The sequence below is a fragment of the Acromyrmex echinatior genome, chromosome 10 (genome assembly GCF_024713525.1).
Source record: "Acromyrmex echinatior isolate Ae372 chromosome 10, ASM2471352v2, whole genome shotgun sequence".
Lineage (NCBI taxonomy): Eukaryota > Metazoa > Arthropoda > Insecta > Hymenoptera > Formicidae > Acromyrmex > Acromyrmex echinatior.
This window is the reverse complement of record NC_141861.1, coordinates 11853033-11875877: the sequence shown is the minus strand read 5'-3', so window position 1 is coordinate 11875877 and position 22845 is coordinate 11853033. Positions and strand designations below refer to the sequence as shown.

Genomic DNA, 22845 nt, shown 5'->3' with positions numbered 1-22845 from the left:
ATTTCTACTAAAAAGTAATTTTACAAAAGAAAGAGAGATATATGAATACGTATGGACATATTTAATATATGATTATACATGGTTATGAATATTTATATTAGGTGTAGTAAAAAGAAATCCATTATTTTTCCAATAGATGGCTTTAGTAATTTATATCACGCGTAGACGAGATACAGATTACTAAAGCCATCTATTGGAAAAATAATGGATTTCTTTTTACTATATATGTATTTATACATATTAATGTATGAAAAATTGTTTACCGGGAGTGTATTAATTTAATATTACATCAGTAATGTAGAGTCAAGAAAACAAAATGCTCTGTTATACGGTAATTGAATTATTATCCTTTTGACAATCAATTTCGAATGACAACTAGTCCCGATCTCTCATTGCAACAATAATATTATATTATATTATATAAATATGCTTCATTTCCATAATCGAAATCTATGTATATGTCACCTATACCTACCATATGTCATTCTTGTTTTTCAATAAATATATAGAAAACTAAATTTAAACACTGAGTTATAAGACATATGGCAAATCAACTTAAATCAAATTCTGATAAACAGATTCTTAATAAATAAATAATTATTTATATCTTCTATCATATTATATCTTATTATATCTAGACATAAATAATTATTTATGTCAGATTATATCTTATATCCTATATGTGAGGAACACAATCTATAGAGATCAATACCTTAAACGCTGGATCTTAAGTGCTTGTATGATTCTGTCTGAATTTATATACTACATATATAGTCCTCTAAAATGCGCGCCGAAATGATTTTTCGATCTGCAAATGCAAACTCTACTAAATCTATAATACTATCGCAGTAATATCATGAGCAAAAATTGACTAGCAATTTGACAAATTGATGCTTTTTTCTTAGAATGATCTTAGAATGATCTTAATAATGTTAAAAGACATTAAAATTCCGTAAATAATTAATTTTTATTGCGAAAAATATTATCTCAGTCGTGAGTAGCATCCGGATATCTTGCATTCCGTGTGAGCATTCTAAGAAGTCCGGGTTCGACTCTCGGTCAAAATAATATTTTTCGCAATAAGAATTAATTACTTACAGATTTTATTATGTCACTTAGCATTGTTAAGGTCGTTGTAAGATGTAAAAAAGCATCATATTGTCAAATGATAGTAAATTAACTCGTGATATTACTGTGGTAGTTTGCGATTCAAGACTGAATAATTATTATTCTTGATTGTAAATAATTCATAATAAATTACAATCTGTTCAATAAGAAAGTGTCTGCCATAATCAAAAAACTATAAACATTTAGACAGTTTTTTATTTTTTTTTTTGAAGTACACATTATTAGCTATTGCGCAATTACCTACCCTAGTATTTTGTTCAATCACCTCCATTACTGATTATTGCATGACACCTTTTTTCCATACTTTCGATGAGTTATCTGCATATTTCTTTGGCAAAGATCGCCATATCTTCTTAATTTGAAATGACAGCTGCTCCACCGTGTACACTGGCTTTCCTTTGAGTTTCATCTTCATGTACGACCACACATTTTCAATGGGATTAGCATCTGGGGACATTGCCGGCTATTCCATTCACTAAAAACACTGCCTCGTACCGCTTCAAGAATTTGGCACTCATTGTAAAAATAATAAATTCGCTGACGTAAACTACACAATGTGCTGGTAGGATATATTGCGCAAAAGAGCACGAAATAAAGGTTCAAACGAGTTCAGGAAAATATCGCTACGGTCGCTCTGTAGAATAATGAGCATCACGTTCTTATTGAACATAATGAGCATCACGTTCTTATTGAACAGACTGTATATTATTATTACAAGAATAACTTTACGTATTTAAGATAACACATCATTAAAAGTGTCGTAGATAAAAAACATTCACTAAATACCTTGGGACTTGGTGTAAAGACATAATATCACAAGGATAGTTTCACATTTATTGTTGATTATAAACTGTACTTGAATAAAAAAAATTCATCGAGAAATAAGCAAGCTAATCTAGATAATCTAGATTATCTGTGTTCATTCTGTCATTCAGTACTTGTTAGTTGATATGTATATATTTCATCCTTCAAGCACTTTACACAGTAATTCTCACAAAGTTTCTAGAGAATTTGTAAAAACTAATTCTGAAATTTTTATAAAAAATATTAAAGTACGTTTGTGTCTCGTGCAGCAAGAATTAATTCAAACTACTTGGTCGACAACCTGGAAACTATGGCGAAGACATTACAGGCTGCATTAGCACCATTAATAATCTTTGGCTCATTCTTTGGTTTGGGTTTGTTCGAATATCCTTTTGGACATTCTAGGCAAGGTTTCTCTTTCCTGTACGTCTTGGTCATATGGAGCTTTCTTACGTACTTTGTTTATTATCCATTCTACTTCTATGTCTATTATAATGATTCATATTATATTACAAACAACTGGAGGAACTTCACAATATTAATTACCGCGATTATATTGATACCTATTAGCTTCTTTTATTTCGAGGTAAAAGTTTTATATGTACTCATAATCTCTATTATATTAATATTGCTTTATTAAAATTTCTTAACTTTTTTTGAACCATTTTTTCCATTAAAGGCGTTTTGATCTCATAATTATGAGCAAATACAAATAACCTCACACAATCACAAGAAAAATGTGTTTCAAATTGCTTCAAATTTTGATATCTTTCAAGTCATGTCATCCGATTAAAAGTCCTTAAAAGCACAAACTTCTAAATGCCTTAGATTTTGCTCCAGGACCTTCGAAAAATCATTACATCTTATACGGAAAAATAATCAAAGTAAGTCTTTTTTATTAACATAAGTTATAAATATTGTATAATATATCATAAATATATACAGTACACATACCTATATGTCATGGAAAAATGAGTCAGACATAATTACGAAAAAGTGTCATATTTTATAAAATATTACAGTATAAAACATCCTGAAAAAAATTCTATTTTATATTCTAATTCCAAGAAACATATGAGGATTTTCAAAGAGGCAAGGAGACTCACAAAAATCAAGCACTCTATTCTATGAGAAGCAGGGGATTTTATATAAATCACGCATTTCAAAGGAATGAAACGCTCGTCATGTCCAAGTTGTTTATTCTGCATGTTTATTCTGCGTAATTCTGAGAATGAGCGCAAAACTATAAATTATAAATAAAATTATAAACATACCATTTGATACAAGTGTAGTAAAAGAGATTTAGTTCGATTTTTTATACTTATTTATATAAAATATAAAAACTTTCTGTAGGTCCTAGAGCAAACAGTAAGACATTTGTTCTCGTGAAGAATTTTAATTAGCTTGACATGAGCAAATTAAATATTAAAATTTAAAGCAATTTGGCTGAAACCCATTTTTCATAAGATTTGTGCGAAGTTCTTTATAAAAAGTTTTTGGATAAATTAATTTTTATGTTTATAACATTATTTAATAGAATGTCAAAAACTGTTTAGTAAAATTAATGTTTGTGTTTAGATTACTCTCCCAAATTAGTTTTCAATGTAACATTTTTTAATTTTATGTTTCGAACACTAAGCCTTCTTGTAATTTTTTTATCTATCACATTTTTTATATACATTGCAATAATAATATTTATTTAAATATAACTTCCTATTATGTCGCATAATTAATCAATAGGCTTTTTTGAAGGAATTGAAAATGTGTTTGCGTGAACTTTCCTTAGTGGATGACACATTGGAAGCAGTCGGTTCGCCAAAGAAATACCAACGTTTGCGTAAATGGATAATTCGAATAATAATCGGATATATTATATACATGTTTTATCCATTTGCAACAATTTACGTCATATTTATATATGAAGATCAGAATAACATAAATTTTGTTTCTATATGTCTGCTTTATTTGTTTAATTGTGGAAAGCTTGTACATGTCTTAAGTGCTCTAATTTGGGGAACTATTCTTGGGTTAGTGTATTTGTGAACAACATATATTTCATAAGTTACTTTTTATTGATAGTGTCAAAATGTTGACAGCCTGTGTAAAAAATTTTTTAAACTATCTAAGTATAATTTTATATAACATTTTATCAGTATTAGTATTGAAATTATAAAGAATGTATATAAAGTAACCTAAATGAGAAAATGACAAAAAGTTTATTTTATTATACACATATATAATAAATATAAAAAGTAATAATATATAAAAACAAATAACAAAATCCTAATTTAGTACTGACTTCGGTTATTTATTAACACAATAATAATATACGTATATAATGTATATATATATATATTAATTTTAATTAAAAACATAATTAAATTTCTTTTATTCAATTCAGATACATAAGCTTTAGTTTTCATCAAGTAAATGATCGTTTATATATGCTCTATTTTGATCTTTCCGAAAATAATGCAAAGTATAGAAGAAAAAACAGATCCATTTTAGTATGTCGGATAACAGAAGCTAAGGAACGCAAGCAATATATATGGATTATAATGTAAGTTTTTAAAAAAATATTACACACATGGGTGCGCATGTATGTATGCATGTAGATGTACAGTTTGCATCATTTTAACTTTTACATTGTAATATCCCAAACAGTACAAAAAATTTAAAAAAGTGTGTTTCTTTAAAGTGCAACAGTTCGAGGCACATTTTGATCACGTTATTTTTAGTTTAAGTCACAATTGTATTATCCTTTAAATCAAATTCTACGATAATAATAATATTTTATCTATTAATAGTATTTCTCTTACGTGCTTTATGGTATAATTAATTATAACACGATTTCTTTATAGGCACGTCCACCTACAACTATGCTTTATATCTCGCAAACTGAACAAAGTATTCAAAATACCAATGTTATTTACAATGTATTGGTATTTCATAAAAACTGTAATTGTGTATTCCAATGTATATCACATACTTTTATACAGAGAAGAAGAATTATGGACATGTATATATACTTTCAAAACTTTACAAGAATTATTTACTTTTATTCTGTACAGCATCTTATTTCTCACATCAAATTACATATGTCAAGCTATTTATTATAAGGTATAGTAAAATTATAAAACATTATTAATTATTTATGACTAAAATTATATATTACTAAAATTATAAGTACAAGTAACAATTTTGCAATATTAAAATTACACATATCGAAGTTTTCTTCCAAATGACGCAATTTTCTGGGTATAAAATTTCAATTTAATTAAAAATTTTCACATTGTATAAAAACAATTTTAGATAAACGAGACAGTAACAATTCTTCACAAATTGTCCAATTATAATCTCGATGAAGAATTTCGTGATCTGGTAAATAATGACAAAATTTTATATAGAATTTTGATTATTATATACGTAATTTTATTAACGTTCATAGAAGTTCGGGCATGTGCATAAATTTCATCGAATAATTATGTAAAAAATTGGGGTATGATAAAATAGCAGTTGTTATTTAATTTCAGGCATTCGTTTCTTTTTATTTATTATATTATAATTAAAACAGAAATTGTGTTATCTGTTTATACACGTTAGGACATTAGGATACTCATTTACACATGCTAACGCCATAGGTAGGGTGGGCTAAGAAGTTTTATAAATCATTTTTTATTTTATACGCAAAAGTGAATATTTGTAATTTATTATACTTGTAATTTACTATCAGTGTATTATAAAATAAACACTATGTATTTTAGCACATGAAATTGAAAACATTTTATGAAACTTTTGCAATTAGTGTTGCACAAGTATCTAAAATATATAAAAGAGTTTCTTCGAGAGATCTACTATTAAATTCACAATGTTGAATTGGATTCAATTTGAATTATTTTCAATCACATTTCTGTAGATCACCACTGATTTTTTTTAATATACCGTTAACTTAACTAAAATAATGAAGTTAAATGATTTAACTCAAGAGAATATATAAATTTGTATAAATATTAATTATTATTTATACGAACACTATTTACTCTGAAACTGAAAAATAGATAAATTTTGACACATATTGAAATTAAAAATAATAAAATGTTATTTAACTAAAGGATAGCTCTTTTGATATCTAGCAATATAACTCATTTAATGTGTTGTAACATTGTCTTAATTTTTCGCATAGTTAATTTAATAGAGTTTACGCGTGTGTTCGAATTTTTATAAAAGTTAAATATATATCTAACGTTTCATTCAATTATTTAATTTCAATTAGAATGTACAATTTATATTGCAAATAAAACTCAGGGAGGTAAAATTTGGCATAGGATATTTCTACTATGGACATATTTTCATTTGCCAGGTATGTCCTATATTGAATAACATTGCAATCATGTAATAAACTTATACATATATATATATACAATATAATAGAACAAACACTTTTACATTCAATCCTGCAAATTAATATTTAAATGGCAACATTATATTGGAATCACTTTTCAATTAATTGCATTCGTTCGTCTTTTATTGTTATTTTATGTATCAAAATCTTCTTGATAAATAATTTAACACAAATATTTTCATTAAGTATAATGAAAGTATAACATATTTCTTTCAGATGTACAATGCAGTTTTGGCCTTCTTTATCGTTTTATTACAGGTATAATCCATAACACAATGTTACAAGAAAAATCTCTCAGAACCAATAATATCTTTCCTGAAGATTTTTTTGAGTTTAACATATATGATACTGTTGACAGAATTTATCCATGCGTCATTTTGAGTAAATCGAAATGAATTGCAAAAATGTTTTTGGCTGTTTGTAATATTTTTTGTGGCAAAAGAATTCAAGTAACGAAGCGTGATTTATGTATTATAGCACATTGGGCAAACTGATGCATTGTATGAATTATTTTATATTCGACATACATTTGCTGACATCAAAATTGGACACGTTACAAATGCAGCGCAATATGATTGCATGCAATTAGTTGAAGAAATTTCAAAAACAAACGGTTATTAATAGTTGTATATTATGTTGTCGGCAAAATGACTGCAACATAACAGCAATGAATGATTAATCATTCCATTTTAAGTATTATGAAGAAAATATGACAGCAATAAAATATATGTAACGATATCAATCTGTTGCAGTGTGTATGTCTTCAAACTATGAAGTTTTTAATTGATGCCGTCGTAGTTTGTTGTTAAAAAAATGTTATTACGAAATCATTTACCCGCGAACATTATGCATCTCTGCCGACAGAGGGCCACGGCATGCAATAACTTGAAAATAAAAATCACATAAAAAACAATACAAGGAGCACAGCTTTTCGCATGTGAAGTGATTTCCAAAGTTGAGCTTTAATATGAAATATAATCATATTATGATGGAATTCTAATTCCATCATGACAGCAACATAACGGCATCTTGAATTCCAAATGAGTTTAATTAAGATATCATCATGCTGTTAACCGTTGTAATAATAAATGTCGACAAACTAGAGAGCAAAGTGCATCCTCATTATGTGAAATATTGTCCTCATATGAATTCTGAATTTGATTATGGTAAAATTGATAGCGTCTTGATGACATCATTTTGTTATACATATAGTGTATATACATTATTTGACAAATGTTGCCGTATGGTTGCCGTATGGTTGCTGTAAACATGGTATTAGCTGACAGCATGTTGATAACAAGTTGCTTTTAAATTATTGTCTTTAGAATTAGATTTCTATTTAGTTCAACGTGACAGTCATAATGCTGTCTCACCTTGTCTCACCTTGTTTTGTTTTTATCGAAATTAGTTGCTGCAACGATTTTTGTGAACATATCAGCAAATTTGATGCATTTGGTTATCTGAAAAGTACTGGTCTCTAAATAAACTCAGCAACATCTGCTCAAATAGCAAGTTGCCTGCAGGTTACTGTCAATTGGTCTGGAACTGTTTTTCCATAAGTAGCCTTCAATATTTAAGAAAGCGATTTTATCTATTAGATTGCAGACTTTTATTACCACTAATTCTTATGAGCAACTTAACATCAATAGTTGTCCTTTTATGAACCAATCGTATATGTTATTAAAAATTACAAGGCAACATGATGGAAACAGTTTGAGCCTAAAGTCTTATTTCTATAAGTTACTAGCAATCTGGCGGCATTTTAACGGAACGAGTATTGTCGAGCTTTTGTAAACGTGAAATGTGATCGAAGTTGTTGTTAAGCGTAATAAAGGTAATAATATTTTAAAATATCAGGAGATTTCATTTATTCGGTAAATATTTAAAAAAAGTACGCTTTTATGTTAAATCTTTTAGAGCTCACTTCAAATAATTATTTTTCTTAGAACAGAATAGTTGAAAAATCTTTTAATGTTATGTTTTTTATTCTATTCTACGTCGATTTTTTAAAATCGAGAAATTTAACTCGATGCATCCTTTTGTTTGTGATGCCGCATTATTCAACGATGCTCTATTTCAATTGACAAAAATATGTGGACTAAATAATATGTGTCTGCAACGTGTATGGATAAAATATATGCAATGTTACAAAAAAAATTAAAATTTGAACAACTAAATGATAAAAAATATCGTACAATTGATCGAGCTTTGATTGAAAACTCTTGAATTATACACCAACAGAGGAATGTTTTGTACCAATTACCAAAGTTTTGTTACGGACACAAAAACTATCTGTTGATATATGATCAATCAAATCATTGGTTACCACGACAATATTAATTTGTTGAATTTATTAAATGAACTAATAATTTAATGGTACAAAACTGATTTGTATGATGTTTATAGATCTTTTGTACTAAGAAATAGAACAGTTTGTTACCAGAAAAACCGAATAATATATATCTCTCACTTGCTACACAATGAAATTATGTTTGGCGTTTTTGAATTTCCTTAGCTTAGCAAAAATATATATAGATTTAGAGAAATTGAGATTACTACTCGCTCTGAAAAAATAGTTACCATGATTGATCATGGTATGGCGAGAATCGAGAAGTCCACGAGATTAGTCTTTAATCATTTCGGCTTTATACAGGTAGACATTAAATTTCTTGTACGAGAAGACACGCCATCTTTGATAGCTCCGCGAAACATTCTTTGCTTTACCATAGTGGATTATTTTATTGAAATTACTAAAAAAATATTTATTTTGTATAGCAACCAAATTTCAAAATGTTATTTACAAAACGTAAGTAACCAAATAAATTTGTATTGTTAAAAAAAAATTTGTTCAATTAATAAAAAAATATTGTATTTTAACAAAATAAGCTAACGATAATCGTCTATTTGTGAATAATTCATCTTTTTTGTTACCATTATTATATCTTTTTGTCAATGTACTTATAGAAGTTGATCAGTTTATTTAAAAATCATTTACCTTTGCTGCAAAAAAAATGTTAAATGTGGCCACAAACGTCATTTTTGCTCATTTTATTCCATTTACTCAAAATCTTAATGTGCTGCCCAGCGGTCAATTCTGCCAACGGCATCGCGTTCAGCGCGAAGACATTTTTGGGAAATGTACTGTTATGTTTCAAAGAAAAAAAAAGTGATTTTTTTGTCCCCAGGAGCATATGTTGATTTACGCTTCTTAAATATTTGTAGAACATTAGATATGTTTAAAAAATGTATATGAAACATATTAGATGTAGTAAAAAGAAATCCATTATTTTTCCAATAGATGGTTTTAGTAATGTGTATCTCGTCTACGCGTGATACAGATTATTAAAGCCATCTCTATTGAAAAAATAATGGATTTTTTTTTACTACACCTAATATAATATATAAATCAATAAGTGCTATTTAGGATATAATAGATCTTCTATTCTTTTTAATGTATGCAAAAAATAGTTTGATTATATTTTGATATCAATCTACATATTAGGTGTTGGAATTAATTCGTAGCGTTTTTTAATGAAAGAATGTTATTTATTTCACATGAGCATTAAAAAATACATTAATGAAAGTACTTCCCATCACTTGTAAAACGCTACGAATTAATTCCAACACCTAATAATTACACACATTTTGATTAAACCAAACAGATTTTCAAGTTGTTATGACAATTTTGAGATTTTACAAATAGAATATTTGGTACTTTGATATTTGATACTATATTATGAAGGTTATGTTAATTTATATTTTATATAGTAATATATTATAAAGCTTTTGTTAAATATTTTTCAGTTTAATATGATATGGGCAGAAACGCTAAAACCAAATTCTAATTAATTTTAACTTCAGCGCACTCTAACCGTTCGATTATTGAGCCAGTCGACACAGGCGAACATACACTATGTATATTGTATACTTCATAACTTTTATGTCGTGCGTGTTGTATCCTGTGCAGTAGAACGAAGAGAAATTTTATCCTTCTTTATTATTCAGTGAACTATAAAGAAGAATCAAACATCATGTGTAATTCGAAACGTATCTGAAGTGATATTTACCATAGTTGACGAGAAAATGTTTTCTCTTCTGATTTGTCAATGTAATTTATAATAGAGTATAATAGAGTATAATAGAAGTTTTGAAAGTTATTGAAATAAATTAATTTGAATTTTTCTATGCTACATTGATTTATAAGTATCTGATAACACATTTCCTGATGGGCATTCTATTTCATGCATGGTGCGCATGATGTTTCATTTATTATTTATTATGTTGAGTAACAATGCATAATAATTAATGCATTATGCATAAAACGGAATGCATCCATAGTTAACATAAAAACATTATTTGATCAACATATGAAATTCTGCAGTACTTAATGAGAAAAATTAATTCTATTACTATAAAATACGAATAGATTTAACGGAAAGGTACATATATACTTCGATTGATGAAATTGATGAATTGATGATTATACGAATATATCAACAAGAAATTTTGGTTTACTTATCGGAAAAAATGTGTCCAATACAGAATTTTGTTATATTTAATAGAAATGAATTAATTGTTCTCACTCGGTAATTCTTACAAGAATTTTGATTTGTTCGTTTTCAGACAAACATACCGGCTTCCAAATTAACTTAAAAAAATAAAATTATAAATGAATATAAAATATAGACGATATCTTCTTATTTGTAGAAATCATATTGTACCGTCCTTACAAAAGGATGGAAGATAATAGCTTTGATAAGAACTAATAATTTTACATCGTGGAACTAGACTAAACTATAATTCTATGTGAACAAATTTTTATAGATAATTGACTTAATCATGTGTGAAACATTACAGTTTCGCAGAGTTGGCAAAATAAATACAATGTTTTAAAAAACATATTGTCATTAGATAACATATTGTTCTTAGATAAAAACATTGTATTTTGTCAATTCTGCGAAACTGTAATATATGCACTGTCACGTTGCGAGAACGCGGTTAGAAATATTGTGCACACGCCATATTATTTTTGTTAAAATCGTATCTAATATTCACCAAAAAATTAATTATTTGACACATTACTTCCGCTATATAGTATTCAGTTATATGTAGAATATATTACATTTATTGCATTTCCATTCTAAAACTATTTTATAAAACTGTGCATAAAATATTATATTAAATATTTTTATAGCTTCTCTGTATATAATTTTAGGTACATTTTCCATAAGATTGATCTATTGTTAGACGATATTTCAGAATTTACTTAAAAATTGGTATACAAATGAACAATGAGTAAAAAATTAAAATTATCGTATTACAAATTGTATTAAATGTATTTTGTGTACTGAAAAAAGGATCTGACTATTGCTACGAAATGTTAAGTGAAACAATTTTAACTGGATTTTTAGGTAATATAACTAACAATAATCATAATTTTAATTTTTTCAGTATTTAATGTTATTATAGTATTACTAAATGACCATATTAAATATTTGTAAAAGTATAATAAAATTATGCTTATACTAATTGAACATCTGGTTGAAATTATTTTATTCGACCTTTAATAGCTATAACCATTCTTTTTTTAGTATGTTCTCTTTAAATATGATCAAAATATATAAAAGTTATAATGTCATACATTAAATAATTACAATCACATAAGTATTATCAAATATTTAATAAGTTGAAATAAATTAGGCATTTTTGTTTACCGTAAATCTAAGTTTCTAATAAAGACATATTTAGAGAAAAATATTTATTACCTTCAACTTTATAAGCAAGAAGGAGACTATGTTCACTTTTTATCTTATACTCTCAAATCCATCCATTCTTTCCATTTTTTAAAAATCTACTTTGTAACATACTCATTTTAGTATGTAATAATTTTTTCGGAGGTTTTACAATGTTCTTATCTTATCCATTTATAATATTCCTAAAAATATTTTATGATCAAAGGGAATACCTCTTTGTTCGAAAATTTCAGTAAAATATTTACCATTTATTGTACTTAAAAAAAAATTAGAATATTAAAATTAGAACATGTGTCTTAATTATGCATATATATGTTTCTGTGTAATTTAATTTGTTTTTTTAATGCCACAACACTAAAAATAAATATAAAAATAAAGGCAATACAAACACTATTAAAATTTATTACATGTCGCCATTTTAAGTAATTTTAATTTTAACATTTACAACAGTTATATATTAATAATATATGTATACGAGTATGTAAGACAATTTTTCAGAGTACATTTTACTTTTCTAGACATCTTTCAATTTTATTGATCATATAATTTGTTGCCCTAATTATATATACAAGCTGCATAATTTAGTAGTTAGATGGTTTCAAATAATATATTATATTTATATATAATCAAATATATAATATTTATACATAATCTGGCAAGGATTATAAATATAACCTTTTGTGAACAGTTTTCGCTATCGCTTCTTTAAATCGTTTTTTTACCTTCCATGATTAGCGTCTAATATTCCATATAGTATTTAAGACATCAATCTAATTATAAAATGGTCTTGAATTATAAAGTCTGTTCTTTTTAATTGAAGTTCTTGAAATTCTAGTCATTATTAGTCTTATATTCTTTTATTATGTTGGATATAACATTAGAAGATTAAAAAAAAACAGTTTTTCTAATTATTATAATTTGAGTAATTTTGACAATGAAGAACTATGATACATTCTCTAGAGAAAAAGAAATTAAAAAAGAAAAAAGAATTGGAATTAATATGGCTATTAAAAAAAGCTGAAACTTTCCAGCAACAAAACATGCCTTGCATATTTCTTTAGCTTAACCCTGCACAACGATTGAAAAATCAAAGATCTCCACTCAGTTCCACAGGAGTATACAAAATACCTTGTTCCTGCAGACAAGTATACATTGGAGAAACTGGGAGAATGATCAACCTACGGATAAAAAAACATCAACGTGATGTCAGGCTAAAACACATCACGCTATCAACGTTATCAGAACACAACGAAACAGGACATGAAATACTGTTTGACAAAACGACCATAATAGCCAACATTACATCATACTTTCCAAAAACGTATAGAGAAGCCATAAAGATACAAAAACACTCTAACAATCTAAATAGAGATAATGGCTACAACATAAATAAAAATGGAAAACCATTCTTCCAGTTATTGAAGATAGACCGATTTCCCTCACCTTTTCCCCTCACAATTCTCTTTTTTCCCGCTCACAATTCTCTTTTTTTCCCACCCTCTAACAAGTAGCATAATATAAAAAAGGAACGACCCAGGAGGAGCTCAGTATTAGTAATCAGGCTGCTTGTCGCCCTGATGAAACTGGACTGCAAGGTTCATGAAACGTTGACATTCCAAGAATGGATCTGGATACAGAGGAAACGCGAAACACATAATCTTTATATAGAAAGCTCGTGGAAGCTTCAAGAATATTAATTCTGAATTATTTATGAAGTGGTTCAAAGAAGAATTTTTGTCTCGGAAAGCTCCTGGTAGAAACATTTTAATCTTAGATGGGCATTGCTCTCACTGCTCATCAATCAGTTTACTTCAAGTAGCAGATGAAAACAATGTTTCTTTATTGTGCTTATCGCCGCACACCACAGTGGCTCTTCAGCCACTGGATAAATCCTTTTTTGGTTCATTCAAAGCATATTTTAAAGAAAGTAATACATGGGTTGAACAGCACATTGGCCGTAAACTGACTCGATATCGAATTGGTTTGTTGATTTGCGAGACTTTTAACAAGTTCGGTAACAATTGGAAATGGTACTAGTGGCTTCATTTCGACAGGAATTTTCCTTTTTAATCGAAATATCATCCCAGCCGATTTTTTTGCGATGTCCGATAGAATGACTACGTCAGAAGAAAATAAAGAAAATACAAACATCTTTCTCGATCCGCACAGCAACAATTTGAAGTACAGCAGCCGTTTCAGCGCGATGAACCATCAACTAATTCTGCAGCATTGAGAATATCTTTGAAAGAGTTGAAAGATATTTTTTTAATGCTTTCATTATTTGTTATTTCATCAAAGCAAGTAAAAAATCTGTCGTCCTATTGACTTGCAAAAAATAAAAAGGCAGTGCAAGAAAGAACGAACAAGAAAAATAAAGTTAGAAAATCTACTCGAAGTGTGAAAAAAAAATTTCAATTTCAAGACACAGACTCGAATTCCGAGGACTCGAATTCTTTATGGAACGATGATGACAAAATGGATTTGATGCAAAAACAAAGAAAAAAAGCACAAGAAAGAAACAAAAAACGATGTTAATAAGTGCAAAGAATACGACGATAATTATTTTCAAAATACCAAAAAAGAAAGCTGGCTTCGCTGCAACCACTGCAAACGATGGTTGCACGAATCGTGCACTATCTTCGATGAATTTTGCATTAACTGCAGGAGAAAAGAAAAGAAGAAAAAATATGTAAAAAAGACCCAATATATAATATTTTCTTGATAAATCTAAATGTTTTTAAACTACAAATTGTATTAAATTACATGTTCCTCATAATAAAATGATTAAAAAATATAGTTTCGTACCATTCAATAATATGCAGCGTCTCATTCTCAAGGTCCGGTGTAATCGCCAAGGTATCCAAGAGACACACCCAAAATCATCTTTTCTTTAAACATTTCTGATACATTATTATTATGTATTTCATTCAAAGAACCTATGCTATCAAAGGCTATATCCTAAGATCTTTGAACAATATATATGTATTTTTATTTTTTTTATTATTTATCATTGGGAAACAATAATAACCATTTTAAAAAACTAGCGCCATCTCTCTCTCGGATTTACCCTAAGAAGTGTGCTTGGCTCATGCTTTTTTACCTTATCTTCACAGATCTATTCATTCATTATGTTGGCTATTCTTTTATAAATTTTAGTATAAACAATATAAAATTAATTTAGAAGCCTGAATTATGATAATTATATTAAGTATAATAAAAAGAAATCCATTATTTTTCCAATAGATGGCTTTAGTAATCTGTATCTCGTCTATGCGTGATACAGATTACTAAAGCCATCTATTGGAAAAATAATGGATTTCTTTTTACTACATCTAATATATTTATATTTAAATAATAATAAATAATAATAATATATTTAGCCATATTTAAATTTATTTATTTATTACTCGTATATATTTATATTTAACAATACTTTTTTAATAATACTTTTTTTTATAAATAATGTGCAAAGTATTTCATAAATAAGGGGTACTTTAAAGAAATATAAGACTTAAAATTTTGACAATAAGATTGGAAACAAGACCGTTTATGTTAAATAACATTAACTTTAAGTACAAAGCGCCACTACGGTCTGAATGTTGAGATGTCGAACTAATATATTAGGTGTACAACTTTGCTTCTGCCGTTTTTGTTCCGAAATTCGAGGCTTATTGTAAAAAACTGGTTATACATTTATGATTCAAAGTATTGTCCATCGCTGGCTACTACTTTCTTCCATCTTTCGGGCAGCGTACGAATCCCGCGTTGAAAAAATTCATCTTTTGAGGCGATCCATGAATCAATCCAATTTTTTACTTCTTCATAAGACCGGAAGTGCTGGTCAGCCAGGTCGTGTGCCATTGATCGAAACAAGTGATAGTCAGAGGGAGCAATGTCTGGAAAATATGGCGGATGGGGTAGGACTTCCCATTTCAACGTTTCCATGTATGTCTTGACCACTTTCGCAATATGGGGTCGAGCATTGTCATGTTGCAAAATCACTTTATCATGTATCTCGTTGTATTGCGGCCGTTTGTCTTTCAATGCTCGGCTCAAACGCCTCAATTGCGTTCGATACTAATCGCCTGTGATCGCCTTGTTTCGGTTTTAACAACTCATAATACACTACGCCGAGCTGGTTCTACCAAATACAGAGCATGACCTTGGGGCCGTGAATATTTGGTTTAGCCGTCGATGTGGAAGCATGGCCGGGAACTCCCCATGATTTTCTGCGCTTGGGGTTATCGTAATGAACCCATTTTTTGTCCCCAGTTACAATGCGATGCAGAAATCTCTTCCGTCTTTGCCTTTCAAGCAGTTGTTCACAAGCAAATAAACGCTGTTTAACATCTCTCAGCTTCAACTCGTACGGCACCCAATTTCCTTACTTCTGAATCATTCCCATGACTTTGAGGCGTTTTGAAATGATTGTTGAGTCACTCCCAATGATCGTGCCAATTCTTCTTGATTTTGACACGAATCTTGATCAAGTAATGCCTCCAATTCTGCATCTTCGAAAACCTTCTTTCTTCCACCGCTATACCGGTTTTCGACGTCAAAATCACCGTTCTTGAAGCGTTGAAATCATTCACGACACGTTCTTTCACTAATAGCGGCCTCACCATAAGTATTTGAGAGCATTCGATGAGTCTTAGTCGCAGATTTCTTCATATTGAAGCAGAAAATTAAAATCTCCCGCAAATGACGAGAATTTGGCTCGTAAACTGACATTTTCAATCGAGAATAACTTTATGATGCAGACACAAATCGACTAATGTTTTTATGGGGTTATGTTGACAGATGCCCAAGTTTATTGTATGACGTCTATGATCTATTTATTTCGACCACCACTTACCGCTAAAGCCATCTACAGGAAAACGGCGGAAGCAAAGTTGTAACCTAATATATATTCATATAAACGAATTAATTTCAGAAAATAATAATTGCGTGCCGATATGATTTTTAAGATTAATTTGGAAAATTTGAGGGGATTATTAATATTTCAGATTGATTGCGTTGAAAGTTCGACAATCATATCGGCACGCAATTATCATTTTCTGAAATTAATTCATTTATATGAATATATATATTAGTTCGACATTTCAACATTCAAGCCATAGTGGCGCTTTGTATTTAAAGTAATGTTATTTAAATTTTTGAATTTTACTTTAGTTTCTATGTGACGTAAAATTTGTATGACTGTTATGTGAGAATAACAAAATAATTGAATACTTTGAGAAAACTTTGATATTAAAACAAAATCAAAATAAATCAGAATAATAATTTGACAGAAAAACTTTTCTTATTTCAAATGACAGTTTATGGATGATTAGTACATTTTCTAAAAATTGGCCTATTGGAAACAAAGTTTGAAACAAAAATTTTGACGTCATTGACAAATTTTGATGATAACGTTGATTTATTTTTAACTTGTCTTGGACGAAGTATAGAATATATTATTTTCTTACATTATAATACAATAAATAATATCATAATTATATATGTAAGACATAATAAGCGAATAATATGCCGTTGAACCAATGTATAGTCCGTTTATATTTAAAATGCTTTTCTGAGACACTAGGTTTTATTTTGGTAGCGTAATTTGTTCTAAGCGCAACAATTTCAAATATTATTTTTAAAAATCAATTCTGGCAAATGCAATGTGTCCAATGATTCGCTATCGACGTGAAATGGCAATCAATCGGATACGCTTAACAGTACCATGATGAAAATAAAACGTAAAGCAAGTCAATAAAGTGTTAATTGGAGTGTAAAAAAAGTGTAAGAAGGGAGTAACAGAAACGTAAATGAAACCTGTAAGAAGTGAAAATTGAAACATGAAACGTAAAAGAAGCGTCAACTAAACGTTAAAGAAACATAAATAAAAGTATAGATAAGTTCTTCGGCAAGAGCAGAATGTTCGTTGAATGTAAACGAAGCATCATCGAGTTCTTAGACGAACGTTAATGAAATGTAATCGAGGTCCTAGGCAAATAATATTTAAAAATATATTTCATTTATTCGGATAAATATCTAAAAAAAGTGCTATGTTTTCTTCTTCTCCTAAGGGTTCACCTCAAAAAATTATTTCATTAAAATACAACAAAAAATCTTTCAGTGCTACGTCTTTTATTCTAATCTGTGCGGTTTTTTAAATTCGAGAAGTTAATTCTCGCTAAGTTCCTCTAGTGGCGATGCTGCATACTACTCAACGACGCTTCATTTACATTCAAATGACTTCTTGATACCGCTGGCCACGTGGTTAGTACCTTTTGAATCACATGTTGGGGAGTACATCAGATGGACCCATCTCTCTTCGCCCTGATTAGTAACTGAGAGTTTTCTGAAACAGAAAACAAAATACTTGTTATACATATTATCTTTCATGCCGCTGTATTTCATTCAATTAAACTTTTGTTTTCGATATCTCATAATATTTTGACAAAAATTAAAGCGTTAATATCGAAAATAATGAAGAAAGCGTTAAAATCTTTTTTATGCGCTAAATATTTTATGAATTCTTCAGATTTTTATAAAATTTTTAACTCTTTTGCAGTTAACAATGTAAAATTATTGTTTTATTTTTAATGTAATTTTTAGTCAATGTCGCTCGTATACAGTAATGAATCTTTCTCGCGTGATTTTTGTTTACTTTTCGATTTTCATTTTCTTGGAATTGATTAATGTTTTAATGTAATTTTTTTCCATTTGTAATCTTGAATAATACTAGCTAAAAATGACTCACTGTGTCTGATACTGACTGGCCAACATATCAAGAACCGGTTTTCGAATTATTCGTACGTAATGTTTGCGATGGTGCCTTGTGATCACGGTGAGCGTCCTTATTTTCGGGATAATTAATTATAACCTTAAAGTTTTTTGATAAATTAATTTTCTATATTCTTTATTTTGATATTTCCAATATTTCCTTTCTTTTTTCATTTTTCTTTTTCTTTCACTCTTTTAGGTTTAATTTTGGCATTTAAATTCTCGATGTAGCTCACCATGACAGGATAACTTTTATTCACAGTTTATATATGTTAGTTTGTGTTGTATCTGAGGAAGATTCAAAAGTGAGCCGAAACATGTAGTTTAATAGAAAAGAAATTTTATGCTTTATAGGTGTTTTATTTGCACAACGTTTTTTGCGCCTGACTTCTAGTGCCCTTCTTTCCAATTTTTTAAATGTAATTTTACTCAAGAGACTAAATTATTTTTTATTATTTAATATTATTATTATTATTCATGTTTTATTACTTAGGGAATTGAATAATATCTATTTCAATTAAATTTTGCATCTTCTTATTGTTTACAATACTTTCATTTTTTTTTTGCGTAATATAATTACTATTATGGAGTCCATTTAAGCAATCAATTAAATAAATAATAATTACAAATATCACTATCATTTATTAGATATAAATATTAATTGTTATTTTTTGCTACAGTTAAATATAATGTATATAATGTTGATAATAATTAGTTATTATTATCTGATACACCCAATGATTTCATATAATTCTCAACAAAATCCGATTATAACTTCCTCTATTCTTCCTCGTTAAGCCGACTATTTTTACGCGTCGATGAAAATTTGCATACGTTACATTGCTTCTCGTGCAGCCAATAAATCACATAATATGTGTACTTTAGGAAAATCTATCCACTTATATGAATCAAATTGCAACGTCCGTAATGAATCAAATTAGCGTTCAGGCAAAGTTGCTCTCAAAATGCATGAACGTTAATACGAATTAATGCGAGAACGTTGAGAACGCGGAACATTATTCATTGCTCGAAATTAATTCCAAACGTACATACATACGAATGTATTGCCGAAACGGTTATCGGTATATGCTCGTTAATTTTGCAGTACGCTGAGCGTATTTACATTGCGCGATGTGGTGAGATGCTTGACATGCGGCGAGTGTATTTATTTTTTGCAGTGTACAACATGTTTACTGTCAACTGCGAACGGCTCTGATTTTAGAGGGTTCTACTTTTTTTAACTGTTACTCGACACTATACTGGAACTTTCTTGCTTTCTCGCCAAAAATTAAACATACAGCTTTAGTCAAAAATATTATATAAATCTGATTAGGGTAAAATTATTAGTTGTGGACCTTTAAAAAAATTCATAATTACAGAGTGTATGTATTCGAATTAAGCAAACATATGTATATACATAAAATTCCTGCCACATATAAGTTGCTCAGTATTAGAAATCTACATACACGTAATATAAACTATAGATTAACAGTAGAGCTGCAATCGATTATCAAATAATTATTTTGATATGACCTCAAAAAAAAAAAGATCGTGAGTAATCAATACTCATAGAGAGTCACATTAGCAAAATGCTATGCTATTGTTTGAATAACTCAAAATATTAGTGTACAACTTTGCTTCCGCCGTTTTTCTATAGATGGCTTTAGCGGTAAGTAGTGGTCGAAATAAATAGATCATAGACGTCATACAATAAACTTGGGCATCTGTCAACATAACCCCATAGAAACATTAGTCCATTTGTGTCTGCATCATAAAGTTATTCTCGATTGAAAATGTCAGTTTACGAGCCAAATTCTCGTCATTTGCGGGAGGTTTTAATTTTTTTTTAATTTTCTGCTTCAATATGAAGAAATCTGCGGCTGAGACTCATCGAATGCTCTCAAATATTTATGGTGAGGCCGCTATTAGTGAAAGAACGTGTCGTGAATGATTTCAACGCTTCAAGAACGGTGATTTTGACGTCGAAGACCGGCATAGCGGTGGAAGAGAGAAGGTTTTTGAAGATGCAGAGTTGGAGGCATTACTTGATCAAGACTCGTGTCAAAATCAAGAAGAATTGGCACGATCATTGGGAGTGATTCAACAAGCTATTTCAAAACGCCTCAAAGTCATGGAAATGATTCAGAAGTAAGGAAATTGGGTGCCGTACGAGTTGAAGCCGAAAGATGTTGAACGGCGTTTGTTCGCTTGTGAACAGCTGCTTGAAAGGCAAAGACGGAAGGGATTTCTGCATCGCATTGTGACTGGGGACGAAAAATGATTTCATTACGATAACCCCAAGCGCAGAAAATCATGGGGAGTTCCCGGCCATGCTTCCACGTCGACGGCCAAACCGAATATTTACGGCTCCAAGATTATGCTCTGTATTTGGTGGGACCAGCTCGGCGTAGTGTATTATGAGCTGTTAAAACCGACTGAAACAATCATAGGCGATCAGTATCGAACAAATGATGCGTTTGAGTCGAACATTGAAAGACAAACGGCCGCAATACAACGAGTGACGATAAAGTGATTTTGCATGCTCGATCCCATGTTGCGAAAGTGGTCAAGATATACTTGGAAACGTTGAACTGGGAAGTCCTATCCCACCCGTCGTATTCTCCAGACATTGCTCCCTCTATCACTTGTTTCGATCAATGGCCTGACTGACCAGCACTTCCGATCTTATGAAGAAGTAAAAAATTGGATCGATTCGTGAATCTCCTCAAAAGATGACCAGTTTTTTCGACGCGGGATTCGTACACTGCCCGAAAGATGGGAGAAAGTAGTGGCCAGCGATGGACAATACTTTTGAATCATAACTGTATAATCAGTTTTTTACAATAAAGTCTCGAATTTCGAAAAAAGAACGGCGGAAGCAAAGTTGTATACCTAATATATAAGTCAAATAATGTTAAATAGCAAACAACATACTCAAATATATATATATACATATATATATTATATATATATATATATATATATATATATATATATATATATTCATATGATAACGCTCAAGAAAAGAAAAAATATGCTCAAGTTCAAGAAAAATGAAAAAGTGAAAGACGTAATTAAATGTTAAATGTTAGAAACGTTTTGAAATACTTGAAAGTAAAAATGCGTTATATAATAGTTAAGTGCTGGCTATTGAATATTGGTATATTAACGTCATGGTGTAATGGCAAGCTACTAAACAAATAAGTTTAATTGCATAAGTAATCATTAGGATTCGCTATATAATAGCGGAAAAGTTAGGGAGAGCCACAATATCTACATTGGTCATAATACCACCTCTTCTAATTTTTGTCCAAATGGAGGTGCTTCGGAGATTTCAAAGTCAACTTCGTTTTTTTAAATGGAATTTTTTTACATAATATGATTTCTCCAATTATTCTGCATAAAAAGTATTAAGATAATGGTACCGAAAAATCAATAGTTTACGAGATATTTTATATCTTATTCTGATTTTTACATCAAATAAAACGGATATATCGTGCTTCACTAAAAACAAATATTCTTTTAATTAATAACATTTTATTTAATTATGTAAATTTAAAGATGATCAAAATAATAGTCATCATTATCAATATAATATTGGATTCTTCTGATATTTGATTATCTTGCTGTTCTATGATATAATAATAATGTCGGGAGATATTACAGCAATAATCCATTGTTACATGTTTTGAAATGTAATTGGTTGTTCTTTGTAGACCATGTCTTTTAGAATTCTCCATAAAAAATAATCCAGTGGAGTCAAGTCTAATGAATCAGCTGGCCATATTACAGGACCTCTGCGTGCAATCCAGCGATTTGGAAAATTTTCATTACTTATTTCTTTCAATGAAAAATGAGCCGGACATTCATCGTATCGTTCTGGAACCACATTATTCATCGTATTAAAGCTAGTCTTTTAATAAAGTACCTAACGCTAAAAAATTAACATACCTACTACCATTTAGATGTTCGTCGATAAAATAAAGA

The 22845-nt window shown here is 29.2% G+C and overlaps 1 protein-coding gene across 2 annotated transcripts; it reads left to right on the top strand.

Moving 5' to 3' along the window:
• Nucleotides 1–729: 729 nt before the first annotated feature.
• On the top strand, nucleotides 730–14781 carry LOC147908342 (uncharacterized). 2 transcript variants are annotated; one of them, XM_087410312.1, is made up of 8 exons: nucleotides 730–2518; nucleotides 3685–3959; nucleotides 4334–4492; nucleotides 4794–5052; nucleotides 5245–5313; nucleotides 6206–6292; nucleotides 6551–6592; nucleotides 10139–14781. In XM_087410312.1, the coding sequence occupies exons 1-8, from the start codon at nucleotides 2243–2245 to the stop codon at nucleotides 10181–10183; spliced, it is 1212 nt and encodes a 403-aa protein (XP_087266438.1). In that variant the 5' UTR covers nucleotides 730–2242; the 3' UTR covers nucleotides 10184–14781. The 2 variants fall into 2 exon arrangements, with proteins under 2 accessions (XP_087266438.1, XP_087266439.1); XM_087410313.1 differs by having other exon boundaries at nucleotides 2270–2355.
• Nucleotides 14782–22845: the final 8064 nt, after the last annotated feature.

What these genes read in the sequence shown, in the direction of transcription:
- LOC147908342 (XM_087410312.1), top strand. Translation starts at nt 2,243, where the DNA reads ATGGCGAAGACATTACAGGCTGCATTAGCACCATTAATAATCTTTGGC. An exon ending in TTAGCTTCTTTTATTTCGAG is followed by an intron (nt 2,519 to 3,684) that starts GTAAAAGTTTTA and finishes GCTTTTTTGAAG; the next exon opens with GAATTGAAAATGTGTTTGCG. An exon ending in GACATATTTTCATTTGCCAG is followed by an intron (nt 6,293 to 6,550) that starts GTATGTCCTATA and finishes TATTTCTTTCAG; the next exon opens with ATGTACAATGCAGTTTTGGC.